General features: G+C 37.9%; 2 protein-coding genes across 2 annotated transcripts in view; both read left to right on the forward strand.

Annotated features, from left to right (window-relative positions):
• Positions 1–2,105: 2,105 nt before the first annotated feature.
• Positions 2,106–13,209, forward strand: LOC144661114 (non-homologous end-joining factor 1-like). The gene is made up of 8 exons (XM_078521822.1): positions 2,106–2,327; positions 3,327–3,434; positions 4,853–4,957; positions 5,902–6,040; positions 7,314–7,375; positions 10,321–10,435; positions 11,289–11,518; positions 12,243–13,209. The coding sequence occupies exons 1-8, from the start codon at positions 2,112–2,114 to the stop codon at positions 12,333–12,335; spliced, it is 1,068 nt and encodes a 355-aa protein (XP_078377948.1). The 5' UTR covers positions 2,106–2,111; the 3' UTR covers positions 12,336–13,209.
• Positions 13,210–15,933: 2,724 nt separating this feature from the next.
• The window catches only part of LOC144661088 (reversion-inducing cysteine-rich protein with Kazal motifs-like), an 83,812-nt gene continuing 73,427 nt past the window's right edge, over positions 15,934–26,318 (forward strand). The window contains exon 1 of the mRNA XM_078521796.1: positions 15,934–16,011. The gene's annotated coding sequence lies outside the window, so the exon portion shown is untranslated. The remainder of the gene's footprint in view (positions 16,012–26,318) is intronic.

Genomic DNA, 26,318 nt, shown 5'->3' on the forward strand with positions numbered 1-26,318 from the left:
GCAGTTTTGATTTTGGGATTTGATTTATAAGAAATCTTGAAATGCAACTATCCCTATTGTGGACGGAAACATTTCAACCATCGCGTGTTGTAGTGATTAAACCTCATTTAATAGTTAATTATTGCCTACATTTTGTGACATTTTAACGTTGAAAAGAATTTAGTTATCAATCTGTCAAACCCGTAGCCTGCGTAGCAGACATCTGTGTACGTTTTTTAGTGTGTTTAAAAGAGTGCGCGATCGCGAGAATACGCGCGCTGGAAACTACGGCGCCTGTGTCATTTATGAACACCAGAGAAATAGCACTTTTTTCGCATATTACCTAAAATACAATTTACCATATTTTGGTCATTTCAAATATAGTTCTATCAAAAACCATTCAATATCTGTTCTTATGAACAAACATGAGTATTTCGCTCGTTGGCACTTACCGATAGGTACAACTAGTAATAATTTATACATGGTTGTGTGGAGATATGAAATATATCTTCGAGTGTTCAACGCGAAGGCTCACGATTGAGCGCAGCGACGAGTGAGATATCGGTTTGAACACGAGAAGATAATTTTCATATCTCCAAGCAACCATGTATTATTTTGTTTATTCTATAAACCTACTAATAACGAGGTTTTGATAAAGATTTCCGACTAATTCCCGAAGATTTCCGAAGATTTTAAAACTGTTGTCCAAAGGTCATAAGAATAAAGTTAAATTGATTGGAAGGCTGGTACAACGAAAGGAGGGCACGAATGTTTCCGAACATTTTCCGAAAATTTCTGAAGATTGCCAAAGATACCTGAAGATTTCCGAGAGAAGATCCGAAGATGTTTCAAATTAATATCGATCAACTCTGGCTTAATTACCTTTAAAACATGGCAAACTTGTCAGCACGTGATTAGTGATATGGTAATTCGAGTGATGTTCCGACTGATCATTATGAAGTTGATAAAAGTCTTAGTGGTGTGGACAGTGAATATGACACAGAAGTATTCTGTCTTGATTTTGATTTCGAATCTACAGAGATGATTAGTGATGCAGAATCTGTAATACTCGATGAGGAAACTTCACAAGATACTGATGCCATTAATGTTTCGCAATATACAGTCAATATGATAAGAGGTCCAATGTGGCATGGAATGGGAAGAGGGGGTGTCTTTACCCCAGAAACGATGACGCCAAATTAATTTACAGTCATTATATGCACAGGTTTTTAACCTGTACTTATGGAAATGGGATTTCTTGTTTATGAACTGGGATTTGGACCAAAATTAGCCTGGGAACTGGGATTTGGACCAAAATCGGGCTGGGAACTGGGATTTAGGACCCCCCTTCAGGACCCTCAGTTAAGGGTAAATTTAACAATTACAGCCATAAGTAGTATATACTAAAACAGTGGATAGCCTTTTTTGCGCGTGCTGTACTCGCTATCAGGAAAGGAACTAGTAAAAAATATCCTTTTGAACTATATTATCTCACTGTTTAAGTATTTACTTAAACAACTATTCACCTCAGTGTGCGTGGCTAGTGGTGGATATTTACCACGGCGCTTTGCGGCTCAGTAAATATCCACCACTAGCTATCTCCACTTGGCGGTAAAGAGTTGTTAACTATTGAGATGTTCTCACCGACACCTACACCTACCATATTTGTGGTCAATGGTAAACCAATTAATGGTAAACCAATGGTAAACCAATCAAAACTCAGGAATTGCAATATCCAATGACTAGTTTTTAATAGGTGCTTTTATAAGTAAGTCCACATAAAATATTTTCTTGAAGTCGATTTATTATATGTTGTCCAATGTTTCAAGTTTTGTTTTCTCCAGCTATAGCTATACTTTCTACTCGCATGAAACGTAAATAACCATGTCTTTTGTAGCTGACCTCGGTGTTTGCAGCCATGCTGAACTATTCTTTTCGCTCTACAATTGGAAACATTGCATCGTACTCATTCACTGAAGAAAGTTTTAGAAAATCTTCAAGTCAAGTTTTATTACATGTATACACAAAGGAATACCGTTAAGCCTTGCCGAGGGTAGCCTGGGAACCATAGTTCAGCGATGGTTGAGACAATACGCGGAGGCATACATGACGCATATAATAGTCAAAACAAGATGGCGGCCACAGTTCGCAGAGAAACATCATGGAGGCGCCGTTGGAAACCAGATCTCAACTCCCAGCCATGGAAACCGTTTTCTATATTAGACAAGCAATTTCTAGTCAAGTCAATGTTTGTGGAGATGGACTGCTCGTACGAGTTTTGCTTGTGGGATTTCAGCACTTTCTGGTACGAGAAAGTTGAACGTGACAGCTTCAGGGAAAGAGCTAAGGTCGGTAATTTATAACTTACTTATTCTTATTATTACTGATTGCTCATAAATGACTTGTGTGGGCATCAAGGAAGATTAAACGATGTTGATGAAGATGTGGCATTTACTTTTAAGTGCATTGGCTTTAAATTGTAGAATTTTCTGCCACTTGCAAGAAATTTTATTCTATTTTAGAAATGACCAGTTATTCTGAAGCTGTTGCTTGTTCATTCACACCCCGGATCGATCCTCGTCATTTATAGTCATTTTAATAAGAGTTTGCAAGCTTTTAAAGGGAAATCCAAGCACCAGGGGCTCATTAGATTTCTTGTAATCGCATTCTCACTGAAAAGACATAGGATACAAGTCACACAGATAAGTGCTATTCATCTAACATTGTTAGAATCTGTTCTTTTTGAGTTTGTAATTTAGTTAAAATTTAGAGTTCAAGTTAGAAATTTAACTTAAAGTTTCAAAATAGATTTTTTGGGCCAATTACCAAGAAAACTGTTAATATTATTACCTCCTCAGGGAAATCAATTTTACATGCACATATGACAAAAATGTAGAACATAATGTTTGAACTACCGCTGTAAAGTGTAAACATAACTATATACACTTTATTTAATGGTTTGGCAGATTACACATGCAGTGGCGGATCTAGGGGAGGGGTCCGGGGGGCCGTGACCATGAAATAAGGATTTTTAGGATCTTTTTTGCCTTTCTTGTTCAGCAACCCTCCAAGTTTACTTTTTTCCTTAGTGGCCATTTGGCCACCAACTACTCAAGTTTTGGTCGCCAGTGAAAAATTTTAGTCACCAAATTAAGCTGATGCTTTCAATCATTCCTCTCAATTTTAGTCGCCAAGCTGGCGACCTTGGTTCAAATTTAGTCGCCAGCTCCAAAATTTTAGTCGCCATGGCGACTAAAATGTCTTTACTTGGAGGGTTGTTCAGGCACTTTTTATTCAAGAAGTGTGAGAGGTGTTGTCATATAACACAGTGCTTTTTTTCTCCACAGGAACTAAACCCAAATGTTGAGGCAAAACTTTCATACCTGCTGAAATTTGTACAAAAAAGTGTAGAGGAATGCAATCAAAAAGGAGAACCAACATTTACAATAAATGAGGTTGGACTAAGAAATCACTAAAATAATGTTATTTTAAAATTTAACTGTAGGGTTATATCCCTCAGCTGAAACATAATTTAAACAACATCATGCAACTCTTGGTCTAAACTGTTTATCTCCCTGGTCACCCCAAAACGCAGACTGTACAGACTGCAGACTGTACAGACTGAGTACTTTTTTTCTTACACTGATTCTCATAATTACTTTAAATTCTTTCAGGTATCTTGCCTGCAAACTATGGAACTCTCTACCTGACACTTACAGAACAATCAATTCCTTCAACGATTTTAAGCGCCTCGTCCGAAACTATAATTTTATGTAATTTGTATATAAACTGATCTTATTTATTATATATTAGTATTATATAAGGTAACTTTAATTTAATTGTAATGCTTTATTTCTTCGCTTAGTGTTTTTTGTTTCTATAATTTTCTAGGTTGTTATTTTTTACATGTATGTATGTATGTATGTATGTACTTTTGACTCAGATTTTTCAGGTTGCAAAATCTGAATAGCGATTAATTTTAAGAACCAGTATAAGGAAAAAAGTACTCAGTCTGCACAGTCTACAGTGTGCATGGTCTGCATTTTGGTGTGACCATTAACTCCCTAGGGCAACAAAACTCACTTCCTTATAAGCAACAAAAGCTAGTCTGCGTACAGGCTTTCGAGAGATTTTCGGAGAGTGCTTTCCGCCGGCCGAGCGTTTTCCAGAAAGCCTGTTCGCAGGCTAAACAAAAGCTTGAACATTGGACTTGCACACGATCAGGACCTTTGTTTTGAAAGCCACGGTAAAACAACAAATGAGTGTGAATAAATTTGGTGTTTTAATTTATAAATAATGTTGTTCTTAGATTTAAGGCAGTTGTAGGAAAATGTTGATTTTTTTATTGTAAACAATAGAGACATGAGAGTGTATACAGTCATGTAATTCATTTGAAGGGTATAACAACACACTAATGACTATCCTTCATGGGAAAAAGTGTGTTTTGTTCCCTCTCAACCACTAATCTCTGAGGTTTGTTTAAACCACACCCTTTAAAAGTAATTCTGAGTTTAGGGACTGTTTTGGTCAAAAGCATCATAATTATTAATAATAAACTTTTACAGCCTAACCTCTGCTACTTGACACCTCTCCTAAGTGCATGATGTGAACATTTATTCATTGTCCCAGCCACATACAAACACTTCATTTTTAACCTCCCATAAGTGGACACCTTTCCTAAATGGACACTAAGTCATGTTCCTGGCCATATACAAGCACTATATTTTAAATCTCCTGTACGTAGACACCTCTCCTAAGCAGACACTTTCTATGACTCAGAGGTGTTCATTTACAGGAGGTTTGACTGTATAAGGATGCCAACTGAATTTCACTGTAAGCTGATTATTACAATAGGAACCTTTCCATTTGGCAGGATGCTATTTCTGATGATCAACTGATTGTGAAAATGAAGACTAAGTTGCAGGCAGGTGTGCCATTTGTTTGGGAATTTCACTGTACAGTTGGACAAAAGGACATGGTAATTAAATCAACAAATTAACAATTTTATATTATATTAATTTAATTTGCTTTAATTGTTCATTGATATGTAGTTTTTGTCAAATACAATTTCCTCCAAATATCAACACTCCATTTAAGTAAATAATCCTAATCAATGGCAAACTTGCTGTTGCTGATAGATCCCTTTGTTATGGTTTTGGTATGACTTCCCTAATGAAATAGGAACAACACCAGGCTTGTTTCTGCAGGTCCAAATGCAGCTGTCCATTTTCTGGTGGTTTTATAGAAGGTGAAGCATTTGCGCCCCATTGTGGATCCCCTTTCTGAAGCCCTCTTCTGGATTTCTTGACCCACTTTTGGATTCTTTTTAAGGACCTCCTTTCTAGGCCTTTTTTGGATATCATTTCCAGACCCCATTTGCAATGTCCCTTTTGGATCCTCTTTTAGGACCCCCTTGCTGTACCCCTTCTGGAAGCCCTGGTTGAAGTCCATTGTTGCACCCTCACCCATCTGTATTTCATGTGCTTGGCTGATTATCAAACATCACTTCTCCAGTGAATAAAGAATAATGACAGGCCTGAAGTTGGAGTTCAGCAAAGGCTGATTTTTTATTAAATCCTGGTTAAGCATTAGTATATTTTTAGGGTTACGCACTGATGGGTGGTACATTGTGACCAATGGCAAGATCTGTTTCTTTGGTTTTGTTTTTTGTTGAAGAGTTGACTGTCTGTTATTGAGGTTGACCTCAGACAGTGTTGTCTGTATCATTATTTGGGGATATCTGCGCACTATAAGGCAAGAGTTTGTTCTGAGAAGTCTCAGGGCTTCACCTTAAAGTGGCAGTCCATTAGAAATCACAGGAGGGGGGGAGTAAAAAATTTTCAGTGGATGACTTTGTTATGTTTGCTAAACTGTACTCTATTAAGTTCTATTACAATTAAAGTCTTTACTTTTTTGTTGAAGGTTGGATCACAGCTAGTACAGCCCATGTTAGGCATGATTGCTGAGCTGCACAGACGTCAGGCTGAATTGTGCACACTGCTCAGGAAGAAAGATCAGGAGATTATGGATTATAAGGATTCAGGAGTTCGCTTGTCAAGAAGTATGGTTTATTTCAAGTCCATTTCAGAAAAAAATATTTTTCTTTTTTAATGGGAAGGGTCAGTGTCCATCATGATCATAGAACCATGGAATTGAAATTGAAAAGCCAATTGTTGTAATCTAAGATGATTTGTCTGAATTTGAAAGCTGTGCCGTCAAATGGATGTAAGTTTTTGGAACTGTTTACCAAAAATACAGTGTGATTAATCCCAGTTCCTTTAAAATTCCTGAAAGAGCTTATTTCTCTACTGTTTAGGTAAGCTACTCAAAACGAAAGTGATGGGAAGGGAAGGGTATGGATGTATCTAGAAATACCTCCAGCTTTAATTTTCAAACCCACAAAAGCAACCAATATCGTGCTCCATAAAAATATTTTTAAAGGAAACGTCCGCTATCAGAACAAAGGCTGTTGAATTGTTGGTTAGAACTATTGTCCACCAACAAATTTGAAAAATATTCAAGTTTATTATATAAACATCAGTGAAATACCAGGAAATCTTTTACGCGAAAAAATCATATCTTCACACGTGAAAATAACATGTTATTTTCACATGTGAAGATATCGATTTCGAAACATTTCCTGACAAGTTAGCCCTGTTGAATAATTTGAATTACCCGCACACTGCCATTTTGGCACTTGTGACATCATATGGTTTCTTTTTTGTTGCATAACAAGAACAGCAACCATGTTACATTAGATTTTCGAAAATGGTGGTCCGTAGTTGGCAGAAAATTGTTCAAATTGATATCCCACTCGTTCGCTGCGCTCACTCGTGAGATATCGATTTGAACACTCGAAGATAAATTTCATATTTCCGCGCAACCATGTAATATCCTCTATGTATTGAAACATTGGATACAAAATAAATTTCAAATTTCCTGCCAACTACGGACCACCATTTTCGAAAATCTAATGTAACATGGTTGCTGTTCTTGTTGTGCAACAAAAAAGAAACCATATGATGTCACAAGTGCCAAAATGGCAGTGTGCGGGTAATTCAAATTATTCAAGTAACATATCAAACACGTGCGACAGTGTTTCATTGAGATATCCAAACACCATGGAGAGAGTTGAAAATGATATATCGTCTCAATCGAAACAAAAACTACGGAGTAAGAGAAGAAATAAAATCGTAAAAATCTATGCTTATTATGACAGCGTACCCAAACCTCCTTCATGGTTATGATTTTCTTTGTTTTAACTTGGTGGACTTTAACTTTTGGTTTACAGGAACACAGATTCACAGCTAACATTTTGGTACATATTGTTTCAGAAAGCCTTGGAACCTCTGAATTTGATGAAAATGCCTTTAAAAGCAAAATGATTCTGTCGCAGGTATGTAGAGCTCATAAAAAAGACTCGCATCTGTGGGTGATCTTATCTTTGAAGTCTTTGCTCAAGTTTTGGCAGTCTTTAGAACACCATATCACTTTACTCATGAACCGGTAGGAACTTTATTTGCGCCTTTATCACACTGATACCCACCCTGATATATAATATTAATAGTTGTTGATACACGTTTCGGATTTTTACATTGCCTGAAAAAATCCAATTAAAAATGGTATTTGATAAACTTTCGAAGGGAATTATACCTGCATGTATAATAAGCTGTACGATAAGATAAAAAGCTCATTCAGTGCTTTAGCCAATCAGAGGAAACTAGCTGGTTTTTAAACCAATCCGGAACAAGACAGAGTCGAATCGTTACTTGATATACGCATGTTTTCCCGCTCTTGGGGCAGGGTTTCTTATTTTTTGTTTTGAGTTCTAATTGGTTAATGCTTAACTAGTAGCTTACAATGTCGAGTTTGTGTGAGCGAATAGTGAACGAGTAGTCTGAAATGTCAGCCGTCCTCTTCGTCCTCTAGGGGGATGGGACGAGTGGACGGCTGAAAATTTAAGACTAAGTTAATTAGGCGCCAGACATTGAACTGCGTTTTGTGTTGCGCGCGGCCCAGAAAAATACTTGAGGACTGAAAACAGTGAAAATAACCTGTTAAACCGGTCTTGTGGAGTACAAATATCGTGAGATATTTGAAGTCGTTTGCGCATTATCTGTAAATTCAGATTACTAATTGCGTTAAATTTATTTTTTCCTTTCTTCGATTGGTAAGAAGATCATTACGCTATCTTTAAATAACTGCGTACTCATAATACACTCTTTTTAGTGCAGAATGCACTTTTGTGATGGTTTGGTGGGCTGTCGTCTTCTAAACCCCTAACGCGCTAATGTGTAAACTTTTAATCACCAATTAATTAATTAATATCAATTAATTAATTATTCCTTGTGGAGGGGGTGGGGGTGGGGAGTACCTGACCGTACCCCTAGGTAAAACCTGGAGCACATCTACGTTACTTTCATATGAAGATCTCAAATGTATATATTTGTTTCAGAAAACCCTTTGCTCTCCTTGTGGTACTACTCAACGTAATTTACACCAAACGCATGCGCAGATTAGTCCACGTTGTTTTCTGGAACTCTCATAAACATCGCTTGTATTGCGTGTTTGCGGTAGGCTTCCTGCAGACTCCTTGGCGCCAAGTAAAAACCGCAAATTAATTAAATTCGATTTTGAGACTTTCACAGCGCTTTCGTAATTAGGTATGCAAAAACTTGCACCGGGATTTTTTGGCGTGAACACCTGATAACCAGGAAACAAATATCCTAGCTGTACTGCGTTTTAAAAAACCTGTCGAAAAATATGTTTTTTGATTAGATTTCTTTCTTTAGTTTTTGAGGATCGTCTTTCGTGCAGTCTAAACCGTAACTTAATTAAATTAAACAAATGTCATCGATGCCGCCGTAAAACAAACAAAAAACAAAAGTTTCACGTTATCGCATTTTCAAGGAAGACAAAAGTATTTTGTTACAAACGAACAAAAGTGTCGTGTTACGTTTGCAAAGATTAGCGTAAGGAACACCTGGGAAAGAATACAAGTAGCCTGTGAACAGTTTTTCCGAAAGTAAAATAAAGCAAATAAACACGAACATATATAAAACATCATACTTTCAATTGTTCCATATTGCATTCTGCACTTACCAAATCATCGAGATTTTTTAGTTAATTATTTATATATAAAAACGTCTAATCTCCGGCCGAGGCTGAACGTTCTTAACTTTTTCGAAGATTTGAGCCTAAAATGATTTTAAAATGTTTAACTTTTAGAAACAAAGTGGTATTGCAGTAAATTCATTGCTAACCGATATCTACATGTTCACGTCACCAATGAGTGATGACAATGTTGGTTACAGGTCAGGATTTGAATGAAGATTTATTCATTTAGCACATATATTTGTCACTTACAACAAATGGAAAAACAAAATTGTTCGTAACCAAATTTCAGCCTGGGCACGTTCTTAAGATGTTCTTAAATTCATTTGGCCTTTTTTCAGCCTCGAAAAAAGAGTGTACCTTACTCACGCGCACTACTGTATACCGTGCCACTTGCTGCAAATAGAATGTTCTGCTTGTGCGTAGAACTATTTACCAATGTGGAGACAGAGAGAAAGCAAAGGCCGTGCGCGGTTTAAAGCAGGGAAAATCTGAGCAACATGTTCCCTGATCAAAAAATAACAAAGAAATCTCTTAAAAAAATTGTCAGCCTGGTATTTACAAGAGAAAACCTTTTTTACAACAACAGGAAATTATGTAATGATTTCATAACTACGTTAAGCCTTAAAACACTCTGTTGTTAAATTGTTCTTATTACAACTTGTGTTTTTAAACTTAGTTTTCGTCTAGCCCGGAAGGAAATTCAGCGCGAATCCGTTATTCGGAAGTTTATTTTCATTTCTTTTTTAAACCGTATAATCACCACTAATCTTAAAGATCCTTATTCGTTTGAACTTGTTGTTGTCTACTTGTTGTTTTTCTACCTAATAAAGTTCTATTTGAAAGTTTATTTTTTATTCCATAATCCATTAAAATCTACCCAGTGCTATTCCGTTGTTCGCTTGTTGTTGCCTCTTTATTGTTTTTCTACCGTGAACTATGTAAAAAGAGTTTCTTTTCATTTTATAATCCATTTATTTTTTCTTCAATCAAAAACATCCTTATTCCGTTTTGTCTTGTTTTTGTCTGTTTGTTGTTTTTCTAACGTAGCAAAATATTTTAAAGTCTTATTTTATCTTGTTATCCACTTAAATATTCGGCATTCCGAACCATCCTAATTCCGTTTTAGCTCAATGTTGTCTCTTTGGTGTATTTCTACCCAAGTAAACTATAGTTTTAAGGTTTCTTTTCTTTTCTTCCAATTTCTGTGTCCATTTGCATCATCAGGGTTTTGAGGATGCTGTGAAAGAGGCCGCTACAAAAGGATTTGATGATGCTTCAGGCGAACTTTATAAACAGGTCATGATAAAAACAGCATGGCTAGCAGAGAAAGACATGCCAGGTAAAACATAGTTGTACTTTTGTAATAACGATTCCTTTGCTTACTAAAGGTGCCAGGCGACACAGGAAGGGACAAACAGCAGGGACATGTAGCAGGGACAAAATTACAACATGTACACAGACAGGGACGTGTAGCAGGGACATGTTTCAGCGACAGGTCCCTTAGTGTGTGCTGATACTTTTAGGGGACGTGTCGCTGCAACATGCGCTACTACATTTCCTTGTGTGTGTACATGTGATTTTGTTCCTGCTATATGCCGCTGCGACAAGTCCCTTAGGCACGTCACTTCGAGTGTCAGCACCGTAACGCTGTTGTGTGGGACGGGAAGTAATTTTATTTTTTTCCGTGATGGCGGCGTTGGCACACGTTTGAATTACAATCGATAAGAAATATTGTTATTCCATTATTACGCCATTTTACCATAAACGAACACGCAAAATATGAGCCGGTAATACACTGTAGAACAGGGTAAAAAATATGGATGGAAAGCGGAGCAACAAAATGGCCGACTTAACGGTGCAAACTTTGACTTGTTTACGTCCTTTAGGGTTGACGTTTAAAGCGACAAACTCAGTGGAATAACAAATCCCTTATTCGATGGTTTAACATATAACACGCGCGAACATTTTGCTCATTTCTCGTATATATGTTAAACCATCGAATAAGGTGTGTAAATCTTTTACGATAGTAATCTTGTCGTTTTAAGAGTTGAATTGACTCATTTCTCGTTGTCTAGAGAGGAGCTGCTGCTAAGATTCTGCTAAGAAACGTGATGTATTGCACTGAAATTGTATTCACAAAGGTCGGATTTAAATCTTTCTGCATTTATGGTTTGTTTGTTACATTTCAATAGAGCCTGAAGAAGAAGATGATGACGCTGATGATATTTACGGGTCATTAGCAGTTGGCGGAGCTGTTGGAGGACCCAGTGCCCCTTCATGGGCTGATGTGCCCCCGCCCTCCCTATTAGGACAAGATGGCGGACCTTCAACCACCTCCCCCAGGGCCTCCCCAAAGAAGACGCCCGTCACATCGCCTGCAAAGTCTTCTGGAATGTCGTCGCCTGCAAATTCACCTTCAAAGGTAAGAAAAAAAGGGAATCAAAGGATGCGGGTACTTTTTTCGAGCGAGAGGACAGGTTTCGAGAATTTACTTTACTAATGGTTGCGTAGAAGTACAGCTTGTCACGGAGTTACATTACGGAAGATGTTAGAAGTGTAAATTGGAGAAGGAATCTCCCATGCTGCCAATTTAATTGCTTCGTGTTTGTAAGGTAACTTTGGGCGAACGTCTGGTGACTGCTGAAAATAAAAACAAACTCAAAGTAAGGACGTTTGTCAATCACAATAACGCGATCAACCAATCAGGACAAGACATACAACCGGCGCCACGCGCGGAAAAACGCGCGTAATGGTTGATTTCCAGTGACGCGTAATTTTTTAACGTGCGTTTACGTGCGTAAAAAAATTTAGAGACAATGTATGAACGACTTACCTACATGTTTACGTAAGTCGTTCATACATTGTCTCTAAAAAAAAATTACGCGTCAGTTTAAATCCACCTTAAGTCAAGCCACGATTGGTTTTGATTGGTTGAAAAAATAGCATATGTGTGTTGTGATTGGTTAGAGCACAGTGTATGAGCTTTTTAACCAGCCTAGTCCCCAGGCGTTCTCGGCTCAAAGGAGTCTGGGCTCTATCTTGCGCGGTCGCCAAAACAAGCTTTTTATTTTGTCTTGAAACCTTCACAAATTACCAATTTTCCTATTACATTGCATTTGAACGGACTGTTTTTCATTTTCCTGCAGGATATGGAACTTCAAAGACGAGAAGAATTGCAGAAGAGACTAGCCGAGGAAGCGGAACGAAAAAAGAGGAAAAAACGCAAGATTAACTTGTAAGATTCACGTAGAGAACGGTGTTTAGAATTGACTTCAAGTATGCTGTCACCAAACGTTTTTTATCCGCCATTTGTTTATATACCGAGACTTTTCCCCAAAAGGCAGTTCGTACACTTCAAGGACAGGTAAAAGTTTTTACACGAAGAAAGAGCAGAACATTACCGGTGTATATAGGTTTAGGGTACAGCATATAAAATGTGTTTATGTTGAAAGAACTGAGGGCTATTTTACGGCTTCGCTCTCATCGCTCGGAAAGTGGTAAGATGAAAAGTTACTCCACAAGAACAAACAAAGAGAATTAGAGAAACATGTCAGCAGTACATACTGTGGGTATCAAAGAGCAGAAAAAAGGTAATGTTACCTAGCTTAAAAGCAGCCTGTAATATACGATTTGAAAAAATTGTCGGTTCTTATTCGATAGATTTTAGAATTTGTGTAAAAGAGCATTCAAGAAAAACGTATTGTTCATCTTCCAAATGTTGTCGATCAATTTTCTTAACTTTTAGAGATCTTCCTTTCATTCAATAGTTTACTTCAACTGACCTGAAGATATTCAAATTTGCTAACTGTTATACAAAAGAACTCTTTAATCACTTCTCATTCATTGAAAAAAAAAAAATCTTTATGAAATGACGTGGTCGTGGTTATTCTATTCTTCGTTAAATGGTCATTAAATTTGTGCTCATTTTAAGGTAAGCCAGATGTTAAGCCTTGTACCTTTTGACTAAGAAATGTAAGGCAAAGCTGTTCTAATAGGTAACAGTGTTATTGGAATTGTATTACAAAAGCCCTGCTCTGCTGGTTGGGCAAATAAAATATGTTTATCATTTAATCGTGTTTCTGTGATAAGATTGACAGTTAGTGGAATACGTTATGCGGATTGTTTATTTGAAGTTTCGCCTCCTTTCAAACAGTGTTCTCTGATTGTCTAAAAAGCATGTTCTATCATAGTATTTAAGTCCATATTTTATTGTGTCGCGCAAAAAGCATGTAAAGAAAGCACTCGCAAAGCCATGTGTTACACTGTCATAAAAAAATCCCGACCATTTGAAAACACAGAAAAAAATGGAAAACGCTCGACTACGGCCAGCTTAAACTTATTTCTCGCTATTTCTCAAATGCTTTAAGCCTGCACTATCGAGTTTTGATGCACGCGAACTGAAGTTTGGAGAGTACAAAAGAAGCGTAAAAGAGCAACTCTAGCTTTTTAAGTGCTCTCTAAACTTTCCGTGTGCACCATAACTCGATAGCGCACAGCTAAAAACATGAACCGATTGTTTGATAACATTGCCGGTGGAAATTTACATCAAAACCCGCGCCAAAAATAAAGGAATTTAGCGAGAGAAATGTTTTTGTTGAAACGATTCGCTCGCGCTATCAGCGTACAATATTGGATTATGGTGCATTTGATTGTGCGGTTCTGCTAGCTATGATATAAAATATATATAGTGTATGGTTCTGCCTTCATATCTTGCTAACTATAAACCGTCCTTGTAGATGGTAAAGTTTTAAAATACCTTGAATAAAGAGCTGTATTGAACGTGAATCATTCCATACCACTCGATAAAGTTTCTGATTAATTTCCTGATATCTTTTTGTTGGCTTTCTCCTAACTCAGCCAATCGGAGACCGAGTTAATCCGTCAAAGATGGAAAGTCAAGGTAGCCACGTGCGAGTCTGTCGGCTCTCTGATTGGTAGAGAAATTAAAAAAACCATCAAAAAAGATGTCAGAAAGTGACAAGATCTAATGAAAATGCTGTCAAAAATTTTCAGAATGACAACGCAACGACAGTAAACTACACTGTATCACAGCTGAGCTGAAACGTGTGAGAAAAACACAAAATATTTTTCGTTATGAAATGACTGCTGTTCTAATGACATTGCGTCTTTTTAAACCATTATATGGCGACGCTTTGGTTGCTTAAAACAAAGCGTCAACTAGACATCAGTTTTGATAAAAAAAAAAAAAAACAGTTACAAGGGGTTAGGCAATTAAGTTGTACTCATTTTTTAGCATTGTTTTTTTTTTAACAAATATTTTGCAATATTTTTCCAGTCAGTTAGAGTTTTTTGATGTGGTTTTACCTTGGGTGTTTAATACCTAGAAACCTTTTTTTGTGTACACTCAGAGGTTTACCCTTTTCCTTCTAACAAAAGGGAACAGTTATCGGAATAAAAGATTCCATATCGTAGATACAATTTCATAATTTGCTACACTGATACACAATCACAACAACAACCAAACGAAATTTACTTTTCACCGTAAGAAGGCTTTCTACATTGCAGGTTAAAACGTATTTCTTCCGCAGAGCCCCAGAATTGTTGAAGGCAACCTCACAAAGTGCTGGGGTAACCGTTGCCCATCGTTTTAAAGAAAAAGTCTTCTTATCTAAAACAAATTGTGTTACATCTGCATTGTCCCGTCTTTGTCCGAAACCACCAGACTAAATGTTGTGGTTTGGATTTTAAAACTATTTTTCTCCATCAATTTTTGAAGAAATGGACAAATTTATTTTATGGGTTCTCTTAATCGTTAAAATGATTTAATATCGCTTTAACCTGAACGGTCGCGCCGATCGTTCGTGTTGCCAGCTTTTAGCGGTTTATTTGTCGCATGTACCGCACATATAAAGCCCCCACTGAAACTATTAACCACTTTCACTCACAAGGTTTTAACCATTTAGTTGGTCTGTTCCACTTGGTAATCGTCAAAGCAGTCTTTACTTCCTCCCTACCCCTCCTCCTTCCCTTACACAATCAATTACATTTAAAAGAACATTACAATGTAGGTTTTGAAAAAGCCGAGAATTTAGAAGTTGCTAGAAAGAGTGCTTAGGGCTTTGTGTTTAGTTGAATTCTCAAAGCTGTTAACGTTGCTTTATAGGAAAAAAGAGAAAAATGTTTTAAAGGGTAGATACGGGTTTACCCTCGTTTATTACACGAATTGTAATTACAAAAAAACATGCACAGCTGTAAAAAGAACTAACATGCACGTTTTACTAGTATGGCAGAGATGCAGCATAATTTATCGCAGGTATTTATTGACTATTACGCAAAACAAATTTTACGTGGGTGGAAAATTTGCGATTTGTTTTGTAAAATGCCGGAAAGATAGAAAAATTGTTTATTACGGTGATGCAGAAGGAAAGGGTTAAGGCAGGGAGTATGCAATTATTTGGTTCACTCGACTACCTTTTCTTAATTGTGATTGAAAATGTCTCCGTTAAAAGCATCAAAATCGGAAAAATTGCATTGAATTCATTTTTCTTTTCCATTAATAATGCCATCCCCCAATTTGTCGCAGTTGAACACAATACCTCTCGGCGGGAACACGAAGCAGGTGCAGCGAGAAACGTCATTTCTTGTCGTCTTCATGTCTGCAGTTGTGAAAAATGTTGACAGTTTGATGTCCACCAGCGGAAGAATAATTCATTTATTCAGCTTTTTTCTGGTTATCCATTATTTCGAGGATAAAAAACGACACGGAATGTCATTCAAGTGTTCATTTAGTGGCATGCTGTCACGCTCGCGTGCAAAAAGCTCCTGTCAATCTTAGCTTTCAATTGGTTTCTTTAAAAGTGTTGTGCTGGCGGTCCGGTGGTTCAATTTAGCGAAGACGACGATTTAAAATTCGCTCAACACGAGGCCCTTTGTTACGCATCGCAACTGAAATTGGTATGTATAATGCTTTTTTAGGGACGTCTTGTTTGTAGTCTATTTAATTTTAGGCTCAATTTAACTAGATCAAGTGGGAAAACCCATCTTTAAAGAATCGTTATTTAACTGCAAATTTAAAAAGCACGCAATGCGATTAAAGTGTACCTCTTGAATAAAACTTATCTTATTAGATTTATCCTTAAATCGTAGTAAAATACAAGGTAATGATTTAAAAACTGTGCGTTACATTTGACATCCGTATAGCGCAAATTGCTAATACATATCGATTGGTTTTCAAAGTTGTAGTTTATAAAACATGGTGTCTCGAATTTTTATTGAAATATTACAATATTTTACTTCTAAGAACACGCTGTACTTTTCACAAAACATCAACAACCGAATAGTATCGTCAGTTTTTATTCGATATCAGTTTTAAAAGCACGTGACGAATTACTGTTTCTATTATCCGGCCAGAAAGTCGCAAAAAAATTGATATTCATGGCACGTTCTTCAAATTGCACGAAAACATACTTAAAAATATTGAAAAAAAACTTTTCGAAAGAAAAGAGTTCGAGCGCAGTTAATTGCAGGAAAAGGCGACAGGTTGTGACAAAAAAAGCAGCTTTTAATTTTACATACATATTGTTTAGGCGGCTAGACGGTTTGTATTTAAACAAACTTGCTCGAGCAGCCGGTACTACCATTACAACTTGACGGGAATTGAATAAAACGATTGTTTTCATCTATTTTCCATTAAAACTGTTAGTTTTGTTTTAATTTTAATTCTTTCAAGCTTAAGGCTTGTTTTGGCAAAATTCTTCGTTTTGAATTTGCATTTATCACTCGGTTTTCTTGTTTCCAGTTTCTTATTATCTTGCGTAAGTTAACACGAACCCAGCTAATTTGATACAGCCGACTTTCGTCTTTATACATTTTTATCATGGACTGGGAGCCTATCACTTCGACTTAGCAGCGACCTAACTGCTTGCTTTTGGAGAGCCGAGCAGAACTGACTAGAGGATTGGGTTCTAGTTGAATTTCAAGATATCGGTTGTTTCGGCGTATGGTTGTTCGATGGCCGATTAAAACTAATCTAGAAAAAACAGTTGATCGAGGTTTTCATTTCACTTGTATAAAACTGTTTTTCATTGTTAATGTCCCATGTCACTGTGTGCTCATGTGGGCCGCGTGTTTTGCGGGCGTGCCCACTTTCCGCAGCTCTATTTAGGTGTAAGAAATTACAGCAGCCCCCCCCCCCCCACAATTCTGGGTCGATGCATTATTTTGCCTTATCCGTGCGTGGTTTTAGCGCTTGTCGCGAAGAGGAGGGCCATTTTTTTGAGTACGATAAAGGCAACGAAGCAGTCTGCCGTGCCGCTTAATTATGACAGCTTTCTCCTATTTTAGAAAGTCAATTACGTGTCGAATATACGTTTGGTTGTTTCATAAATGGCTTCGGGTTGTTTTTGGTTTCAGAAAGATTAACCAGAGCAAAATACAATTACCACCGAAAAATCCAATCTAATGTCACTTTTAACCTTTATTTGCTGGAATCACTCCGAAAAACACGTTTTTTTTAACCGATAATTGATTTTTTGGCTCTACGGTCCTAAATTTCTCTAAAATTTGCTAGAAATTCACTTTCTGACACTGCAGCAAGTTTTTGATGAAATTTCCATGTAAAAATGTACAATATTTTACTTTGGCGCATACGCATTTTTTTTGCTGAACCGTTCCGATTTTTTTTCCTCGCTCCTTTTCTTTTCGTTTTTCTTTACTTTCTTATTCTCTCTTCCTTTTACTCGGTTCATCCCTTCTACTGGCCTGTAAAATTTTGATCTTTATCAATGGAAAAGCCTGGAAAAAAGACCATGAACAAGGACGGGTATATTGGCCTGTTTTACCATCAATTTTACACCAAAAACTGATCACCTTTTTTTCGATTAGCTCTGTCGGAAAGCAGTCAATGTTCTAACCTCTATTAGTAGAAACTCAGCTGTGTTCTAATGGAAATCCGCGAATCTGATTGGTTCTCCCACTGATTTCTATTCGCCGATAGAAAACAGTCGCGCGCTCGCGTAGCTCTTTAAGCGGTAAATTTTCTTGATTTTTGTCTTCAAAGTGCACAATATTGTAGGTTTTGGACTGCAATCCTTCAGAGTTTCTACTAAAACAATTAGACTACTCGCCCTCGTTTTCTATGAGCGATAGTCAACTCGGCTGCGCCTCGTTGACTATTTGCTCATAGAAAACTTGGGCTCGTAGTCTAATTGTTAATTAGCCGGCAAAGCCCTGGGGCGGATCCAGGATTTCGATATATGGACCGCCGAAGACGGGCCCATCTGGGGGGGGTTCGGAGGCATGCCCCCCCGGGAAATTTTGAAATTTAGGTCCTCAGAAATGCGATTTCCAGCGTTTTGAGGGATGATTGTGGACGGTTTAATACCTCAACAAACCATCTATTTTTAAAGCTATTTTATTAAACAAGGACTACGTTTAAGTCTTTACAATAATCAACTGACACCTACAAAATAAACTAAAATCACTGTAATATATTTTTCTTCGCTATTTAATGTGTTCTAAAAAGTCACGCTTAAGATTCCTCAAAAATGGGATTAACGAGTAACATTCTACGAGGTTGTTGTTCGGCTAATTTCGGCACGATAGCATCGTAATCGACAGGCTTTTCATAATGAATACTCATTAAAGTCAGGCCAAGGAGTCTCTCGGTTGTCATCGTGGTCCGAAGGTAGCGCTTGACTAGTTTTAAAGTGCTGTTTGAGCGGAATTATACATGCAATTCGCAACAACAGGTGGATGTTCGGAAAGATTTCTGGATCACGAGCATGTGGATAGACAGAAAGTGAAATAAATAAAGTTGTCATTTGTTAACCTAAGGGAAAATTTGAACAAAAACAAATTGAGTTTCTTCGAAGCTGTAAGGCAGGTTGAAGCGCGTCTGATTTGTCCGTCTCTGATTGCCATTTTCTCATCCAACGATCATATTCGATGTCGAGAGTCTAGGCGCTTGGGATATCTGACATATACATCTCGGAGACTACAGCAATATCTACATTTGTGCCCGCATCAATGGAAGGAAGCGCTTATATAAAACAAATTTTAGACTGGCATTTTGTTTCGTTCACATATGTTTTTTCGTCAGAAACCGCTGGTGTTAGAATGTTTTTTCTTTCAGTTTAGGGGGTTCGACCGAACCAGCCGAACCACCCCTGGATCCGCCCCAGAAAGCCTGTGCGCGAGAAACAAGTGAGTCTGGGGACACATGATTTGATTGGCTGGTTTTAACAAAAAGAACAGTCAATAAAATTAACAGTTTTAAAATCTCTTTGTTATTAAGAGTTTAAAACGGTTGATTTGGTTGGCTAGATTTGAAACTCCGCTGGTTATAATCCAGCCAATCAAATAATGTATCCCCAGTTCCACTTGTTTTTCGCGCACAGGCTCCGCCGACAATAGCTAAGAGGGACAAGCGGGACTCTGGGGACGAGAATGCGTGTGAATTACTTCAACATTACAGACTAGTGCCTGTTGTTTAAAAATAGAAATAAATATATGTTTATAGTGGTCATGCACTTAGCTTCATATCTCAACGAGATAGCTAGTTTACAGGCATGCCACTGAAACAGAGGAAACAAATAATTTTAAATGAACATAACAAGGTTAAAAATCCCAACTGGCAGGAGGCAGACCAGTTGGCTATATACAAAGCGTGGTCGAGGATTTGAACTCGGGACAACCGAGAAACAAATCCAGCTAGTGGCAAGGGCAGGCCTCGAACCGGTGACCTCCGGATTACAGCACCAGCGCCCTAAACCACTCGGCCACGCTTGCCTCCTCCTTTATGTCACTTTTAGCCGAGAAAGGCAAAGGCCAAGGAGTGATTAGGATATCTTTGATGTGCACGCAGGTTGCGCAGTAAAAACGCATGGCGCGCGGGGTGTTATGGGAAAGGTCCTCTCATCACACCCCGTGCCTCTTGCATTGAATATCTAATCTGAAAATAAAAAAATATTATCGGTTTAATTTTCAAAAATTTAAGGTGACTGTGAACCCGCTAAGTAGCATTTTTGTAACTTTTGCAGAAAGTTGTATCTTTATATGCTGAAACGTTAGTAAAAAAATAGGGGTCACCGAGCTCGCTTTTGAGTTATAAGCACTAAAGCCAAATTAAGGGTGTTTGTAACAGGTCTACCGTTGCTATGGTAATCAGTGACGTCAAAAAATAACAAAAATGTATTCACCAAGTATTGGGCATTTATTTGACACCAAGTGTAGAATCAACTGATAAAGATTTGTAGTACTGACCCGTCAAAGTATATTAAAAGAGCTATCAAGTGCTGAAAACCGATTCCAGCCACCTTAATCTGGGAGTTCCTTAATATGGCTCAATCTGGACTGTTGATTCTCTTTAGGAAATCATGAAATTACAATAAGTTTAAAGGTTCTTCCTCCCAACAAGTATTTATATCAACGCTGTGAAAACATATTTCCTTGTTATAGCTGTCGATGATCCTTTACTCAAACTGAGGCATGAGATGTGAAATATAACCTCTCATGCATTTATTTTCGGACATGAAACGCGTATTAATTAATAGGACTAGCAGGGAATACAATCGATGCTCCGGTTCCATTTGCTAGATTGATCGCTTGTTTTTTTGTATAATAAACTCGATTTTGAATTAACTCGATTTTTGAAAATAATTCAATCGAGATCAGACACACAAAGCATTTGCTCACTCGAGATTATCCCTTCATTTAATTTTAATCAAGTTATTAAAGAGGCACCTACTGAGAAAAATTTAATAACGTTTCGTCATTTTTTTTCGCGCTGAATTTCTTGACCACACTTGTGTGACCTGAGGGTTGAAATAACCCCATGACAAACCTCTGTTGGTATGTGATCTCGTTTGGACAGGAAGTGATTCGTTTCAATCTGACATTTTGAGAATCCTGTAATTAATGATGCCTTTTATTCACGGCAGGGCATATGCCGGCCAAACAATCCAGGATTGGCTTGAGTGCATGCGCCATTCAACCTAAAAACGTCATTGCACTTGGAAAACGCAAGTTCGCCTTTTCTCGAGCGATTTGAAATCACGATAGTGGTTCTTTTAGGTTTTAAGATCCCATTTATTTCTTGCTCTTTTAGTCAATGCGCTGGAATCGAAGTTTACAAACCTTCGAGATCACTTTACGCGGTAAAGCAAACTCGACAAAAATGTCCCTGCATTGCGCGGTTTTCTCTGATCTCCTTGCTTCACGCTGAACGTTAAAGTGGGATAATTTTTCACTTTTTTTTCAAAAGCCGGCAAACACAGCTAATCCGGCTTCCAAAGTAGCTATTTTAAAATTAAAATTGCTGAAACACCTTGCATAAAGTCAGTAACTCTATTTAGTAACACTGGGCATTTGGCCAAGCCCATTTTAAATGAAGAAAGATTTTCTACCACAGTGCCGTAGCAAGGGTAAAATAAGTGGGGGGGCACACGAGCGCCGGAGGCGCGAGCCGCTAGGGGGGTTTGGGGGCATGCTCCCCCCGAAAATTTTGAAATCTAGAGGCTTGGAAATGCTAATTCCAGCGTTCTCTAAGAGCTATTTGTGATTTACGCATATCGCAAATTTGAGACATTTTTGAGACATTTTGACTTTTTTGCGACATTTTGAGACACTTTTTTCACATTGTTGTCACGATTTCTGATTTGTTTTAGTTTTTGGCTGTTTAATATTGTTGTGCATCTTCCTATGTACATTGAAAATAAAAAGAAGTACAAATGTTATTGTTTCAAACTTCTCGGGAGATTATATTTTATTTTCAACATTTTATACAGGTCTGTTTTTTACTTTTTGGGAAAAAAACTGGGGGGGCACGGGCCCCCCCGGCCCCTCCCCTTGCTACGGCACTGTACCAGTTTAGTAGGAAAGTTTGACTAAATATAGAAGGCAATTCTGTAAAGGAATTTCATGATAACGTTTGGCTTTCGCAAACAATTTCAAGGAAATAGTCAAATACCAAAGAAAACTTGAAAACACTTGAGTTAGCATGAGAGGACTTGATAATTCTCAGGAAATCCGTGATCCTAGCCAAAACGCACTCGAAATGTTTCATCACGTTCTTTTATGTCATAAGCACAAGACAAAAACAAGCCAGAAATACTCTGGTTAGAATTCGACTGCGAGCTAAACCCATTTTATTTTTCGTAAGGGGCCGGAATGGTCAACGAGGCGCGGCAGGAACTGTTAAATTTAACAGCGAGAAAACCTGCAATTGTAGCCGTTTTCTGTAGCCAAAGATCGCATCTACGGTCACGTGGTCAATTAGCGAATAGTGACGACGAGAGAACCAATCAGATTGGCGGATTTGTAACAGAACAAGATGACCGTCTACTAGACTTATATTTACTCTTTTATTAAAACTAAACAAGGCAAGCAACAGGACCTAACCAACGAAAAAGCGCTTTATAAATTTAACACCAAATTCTATGTTAATCGTTTTGGGATAGCTATAACCCGTTTTCAGCTGGGCTAAGTAAAAATCAAAAGCACTCCCCCCAGTACTGATTCCTCTGTTTCAGCCTATCAATGGATTTTTGATAATCGGGGCTTCGGGTATCTTTTAACCGCCCCCCCCCCCCCTCTCCCCACTTGAAAAAGCAAACAGCTTGGGCTCGACTATGACAATTGAACTGATCATCTAACGGTGGCTTGGTTTGTTTGACGCCATTTCTTTTTCCCTTATTAAAACTTTAGCAAAGCAACAGCCAAAGGGTGAGAACAACTGCATTAAGGCCCACTGTTGTTTATTCTAAGTACTAAGTAGAGGCTCAAAAACACTTATATCAGAAAACCCAATAACCAGTTTGCAAACTGACCCTTTTTGAGAATTTCCTCTACTGACAGCTAGATTCATGAAGAGTGTTCTTGCATCAACTTTGTGAATGGCAGCAGAATTCTGTTGGTACTTAAAATACCCAATAAATTGACAATTTATGTTCCAAGAGTGCCAAAGACCTATAATCCCTTCACAACATGGTCAAAAGTTTTCAAGGAGATCGCAAGTAACGCGTCTTAACTGTACCACGAAAGCTGATCAGGTACAATGGTTATGAAGTCAGGAGCAACCAACGAAGACTTTCAGTTTAAGGTCTTCCGAATTTGCGAGCTGTCAAGCTTGATCGATTTTCCGAAAACTGTTACTGTAGCTAACGTCTTTCCGTACCCAAAACAACATTTTTACATCTCCAAAAACAACAGGTGTTATATCTCCCTCTATAACGAAGGTTCGAGGTGACCTTTTACTAAAGAAAATCTGAGGGGATAATTGGCCTTCGCTGAAAGAAGTCCGGTAGCAAAATTACTTGTTGGATTTTCACTTTTTTTTTTTACTTTTTTGCCATGCACAAAACAAAATAAGTTTCAGCTTGACGTCTGTCAGAAAAACTTAATGAAAGAAATGTTTTATTACGTAATTCAACAGAAGTGTGTGCGCAAAAACAGAAGAGATTTTCAGTGGCGCGGTCGTGGACCTGTCAACAGTAATTTTGACATCCCAGCCAGTAAGGAAAATCTCGAGAATTACAGGATTGAATGAACAAGTTCCAACAGATGATTTAAGCAATGTAGATTAGTTTATGAAGGACTCAAGTTTGTAGCCTGTGAACAGCCGTCTCATCCTCGGAGACCCAGGGGCAGTTAGTGGGGGCGACGGGCAGCTTATCGGGACGACGGGATTTTCGGGCGATAAAAAATCCCGTCGTCTCGATATGATCAGCGGCCGTCGCCCCCACCCCCCTGGGTCTCCGTGGATGCAGCCGTCCCGCTCCGCTCAAAAAAACGTTTCGAGCATTGGAGCAAACTTGCAGGGAATTGTGGGTGGACCCCAGGGTGAAGTTGCGCCATTGGTTGAAGCTTGATAGCGGAAACACGTGACTTGGAGCGCCTTTGATCGCGTGAGCTGAAGTGCCAATTTGAAACAGAAATTAAGTTATTGTTCGATGATTTTAATTTTGCGGTTTGAACTGTGACTTCAAGTGGCTTCCTTCATTAATGTTCTCAAGAGCACCACAAAACAGTCACAAACAATCTTATCGGAAAGTTGCTTCTTAAGGAAGGATCTTAAGAATTGTTGATTGATTAAGCCTGTTTGGACCGTAAACGTGCCAAGCAGGATAAAAACATTCCGGAAAGACCCCCAACTCACAGTCTCCCGGACCACAGCAGGACCAGACACTAAAGCACAGCATCAGCATTTGTTGATCCAAGTAAACACCTATTCGTCTAAGCTATTCATTGCTTTTCACATGGAAGCGTTTTTTTGGCGCATATTTGCACGCCTGTTCGCATACAGATAATAACCATTTATCCGGACTCACCAGTCAGTCTGTCGCCCTTCTCAAGAGTTGCCACGTTGGGTCTAATACGATTTAAATAGGCACGCCCATGGTCTAATTGCCTCTAATGGGTGTAAAGTTAAACAAAGCAAGCGACACGGATGACAGAAAATTTCCTTTCATTCCGATGTTTGTTGAGAAGTCCAAAATTTCTATTTTTAAACCAACCAAGAAGCGTGATAAACTTAACAAGATCTCAATTTCGCGGTTCACAATTTACGAGTAGCGTTTCATAAATGTGATGTATATTCTTACTTTGATAAATGACACGGAAAATTTATCATTTTAATTATAGAAACTGTTAACTTAAAAATTGCCTCCAGAAAAATAAGAAAAAGCCCATTAATTGTTCTATTAATCACTGTCTCATTTAAATGTAAATAAGGCTTAAGCTAATGGATCGAAAACTCTGGAAGGAAATAGATCGTAAAGGGTTTAAGAAGCAAGCTCATTTCAAATTAAAGGACCTCCATTGAGATAAAGAGGGGAGAACGAATATTTGACTTTGGTAAACTAACAGATTACGTTAGCGTGAAAACTGCGTCCGCAGGAAAAAGGAACCTTAATGGCGTCATCTCAAAAACTGCTTTTTTAATAATAGAAATTAGCTACAAGCCATGATGAAAACTCTGAAAATAGATTGTTAAAAAAAGATTTGCTTTATTGACAAGTTCATTTTCAAAACGGATGAAGAGGCATGAATCAGGATATTGGATCTCCAACAGAGCAAAAGAAAATAACGAAAAACGTTTACGTTGAAAAATTAAAGGTATTCGCCTTACTCCTTCAAGATTATGAACTATAATCACGATGATTTTGTTGGCAAGACCTGGCATTTTTAATTTAAAGTTTACTCAGTGTCTCACGTAAAGGGAGAGGTTTGGTCGCTATGAAGTCTATGAAGTTGTCTACTTTTAAGCAGTATTTTTCCCCAGAGTACACCCTCTAAAATATTTCAGTTTTGTCACTTTCATCATGCCCTTGATTAAAATGGGATTTTAAGAAGAAAAATATCCTTAAGTTTTCCAAAAGAAGTTGTTGCGCACGCAAAGATAATAAACGCGCATGGACTGGTTTATTTCAAAAAGTCTACCATTTCCTAATTTTATAACATAGTACACGTGCTGTGATCGGTCTCCTGTGTTCACGTGACTTAACAGTTCTATGGAACAGAAAACAGTGCGTGTTGGTTTTAATCTTTTCTTTACTTTGGTCTATTTTCCTCGCCTTAAGAATTTTTGATGTGATGACAATTTTGAATTGTTTTTGGATAGGAAAAGGCATTTCTCTAGCTACCGGCCGCCTTTAGCAATAACTTCTTTTTTTCACTGAATACCGTAAAAGCTCTTATTAAGCCCAAGAAGTTTTTGTTTTAGCGCTGCCTAGTAACACATTTTCCCAAAATAGTGACCATAGAAAGTGTGGTGGATAAATAACTTTTAAAGTGTCGGTATTGTTATCTTGGTTTCTTGTTCATAAATTGTCATGATCTACCATATACAGAGAGGTGGGAGGCTTATTAAAAAATTGGACTTTCGGAGCCAGGGGGCGCTAAATGAGCTTTTATGGTATTTGTTCGAAATTATCAGGTTCATTTTTGGAAAATGACTTGAATTTCTTATAACGCCGTTGACGAAAGTTTGTTTATACATACTGTAAAATAAAGAGAAGCGTTATACTGCGAAATGCAGATATTGCAACGCAAAAGAAAGTTATCTATTTTAGCCGCAGAGGCGAAGCACGTCAACTGATTATTTGCATCCCAGAACTTGTTATGTATACCACAGCGGTTTTCATTTGAGTTTTGAAAGTAATTTGCGTTGTCTTTGGTTTTGCTTGGTTTTGCATTATTGAGCTTAATGACTGTATTAAAAAAACTCGCAACTTTCTGAGCAACCAATCAGAAGTGAAACGAGA

Source organism: Oculina patagonica, chromosome 7, assembly GCF_052425735.1.
Source record: "Oculina patagonica isolate OP01 chromosome 7, crgOcupat, whole genome shotgun sequence".
Lineage (NCBI taxonomy): Eukaryota > Metazoa > Cnidaria > Anthozoa > Scleractinia > Oculinidae > Oculina > Oculina patagonica.

Bases quoted from the DNA above. Each gene is read 5' to 3' on its own strand.
- LOC144661114 (XM_078521822.1), top strand. From the start codon at position 2,112: ATGGCGGCCACAGTTCGCAGAGAAACATCATGGAGGCGCCGTTGGAAA. The intron at 3,435-4,852 runs GTTGGACTAAGA...TCCATTTGGCAG, and splicing joins CAACATTTACAATAAATGAG to GATGCTATTTCTGATGATCA. The intron at 10,436-11,288 runs GTAAAACATAGT...ACATTTCAATAG, and splicing joins AGCAGAGAAAGACATGCCAG to AGCCTGAAGAAGAAGATGAT.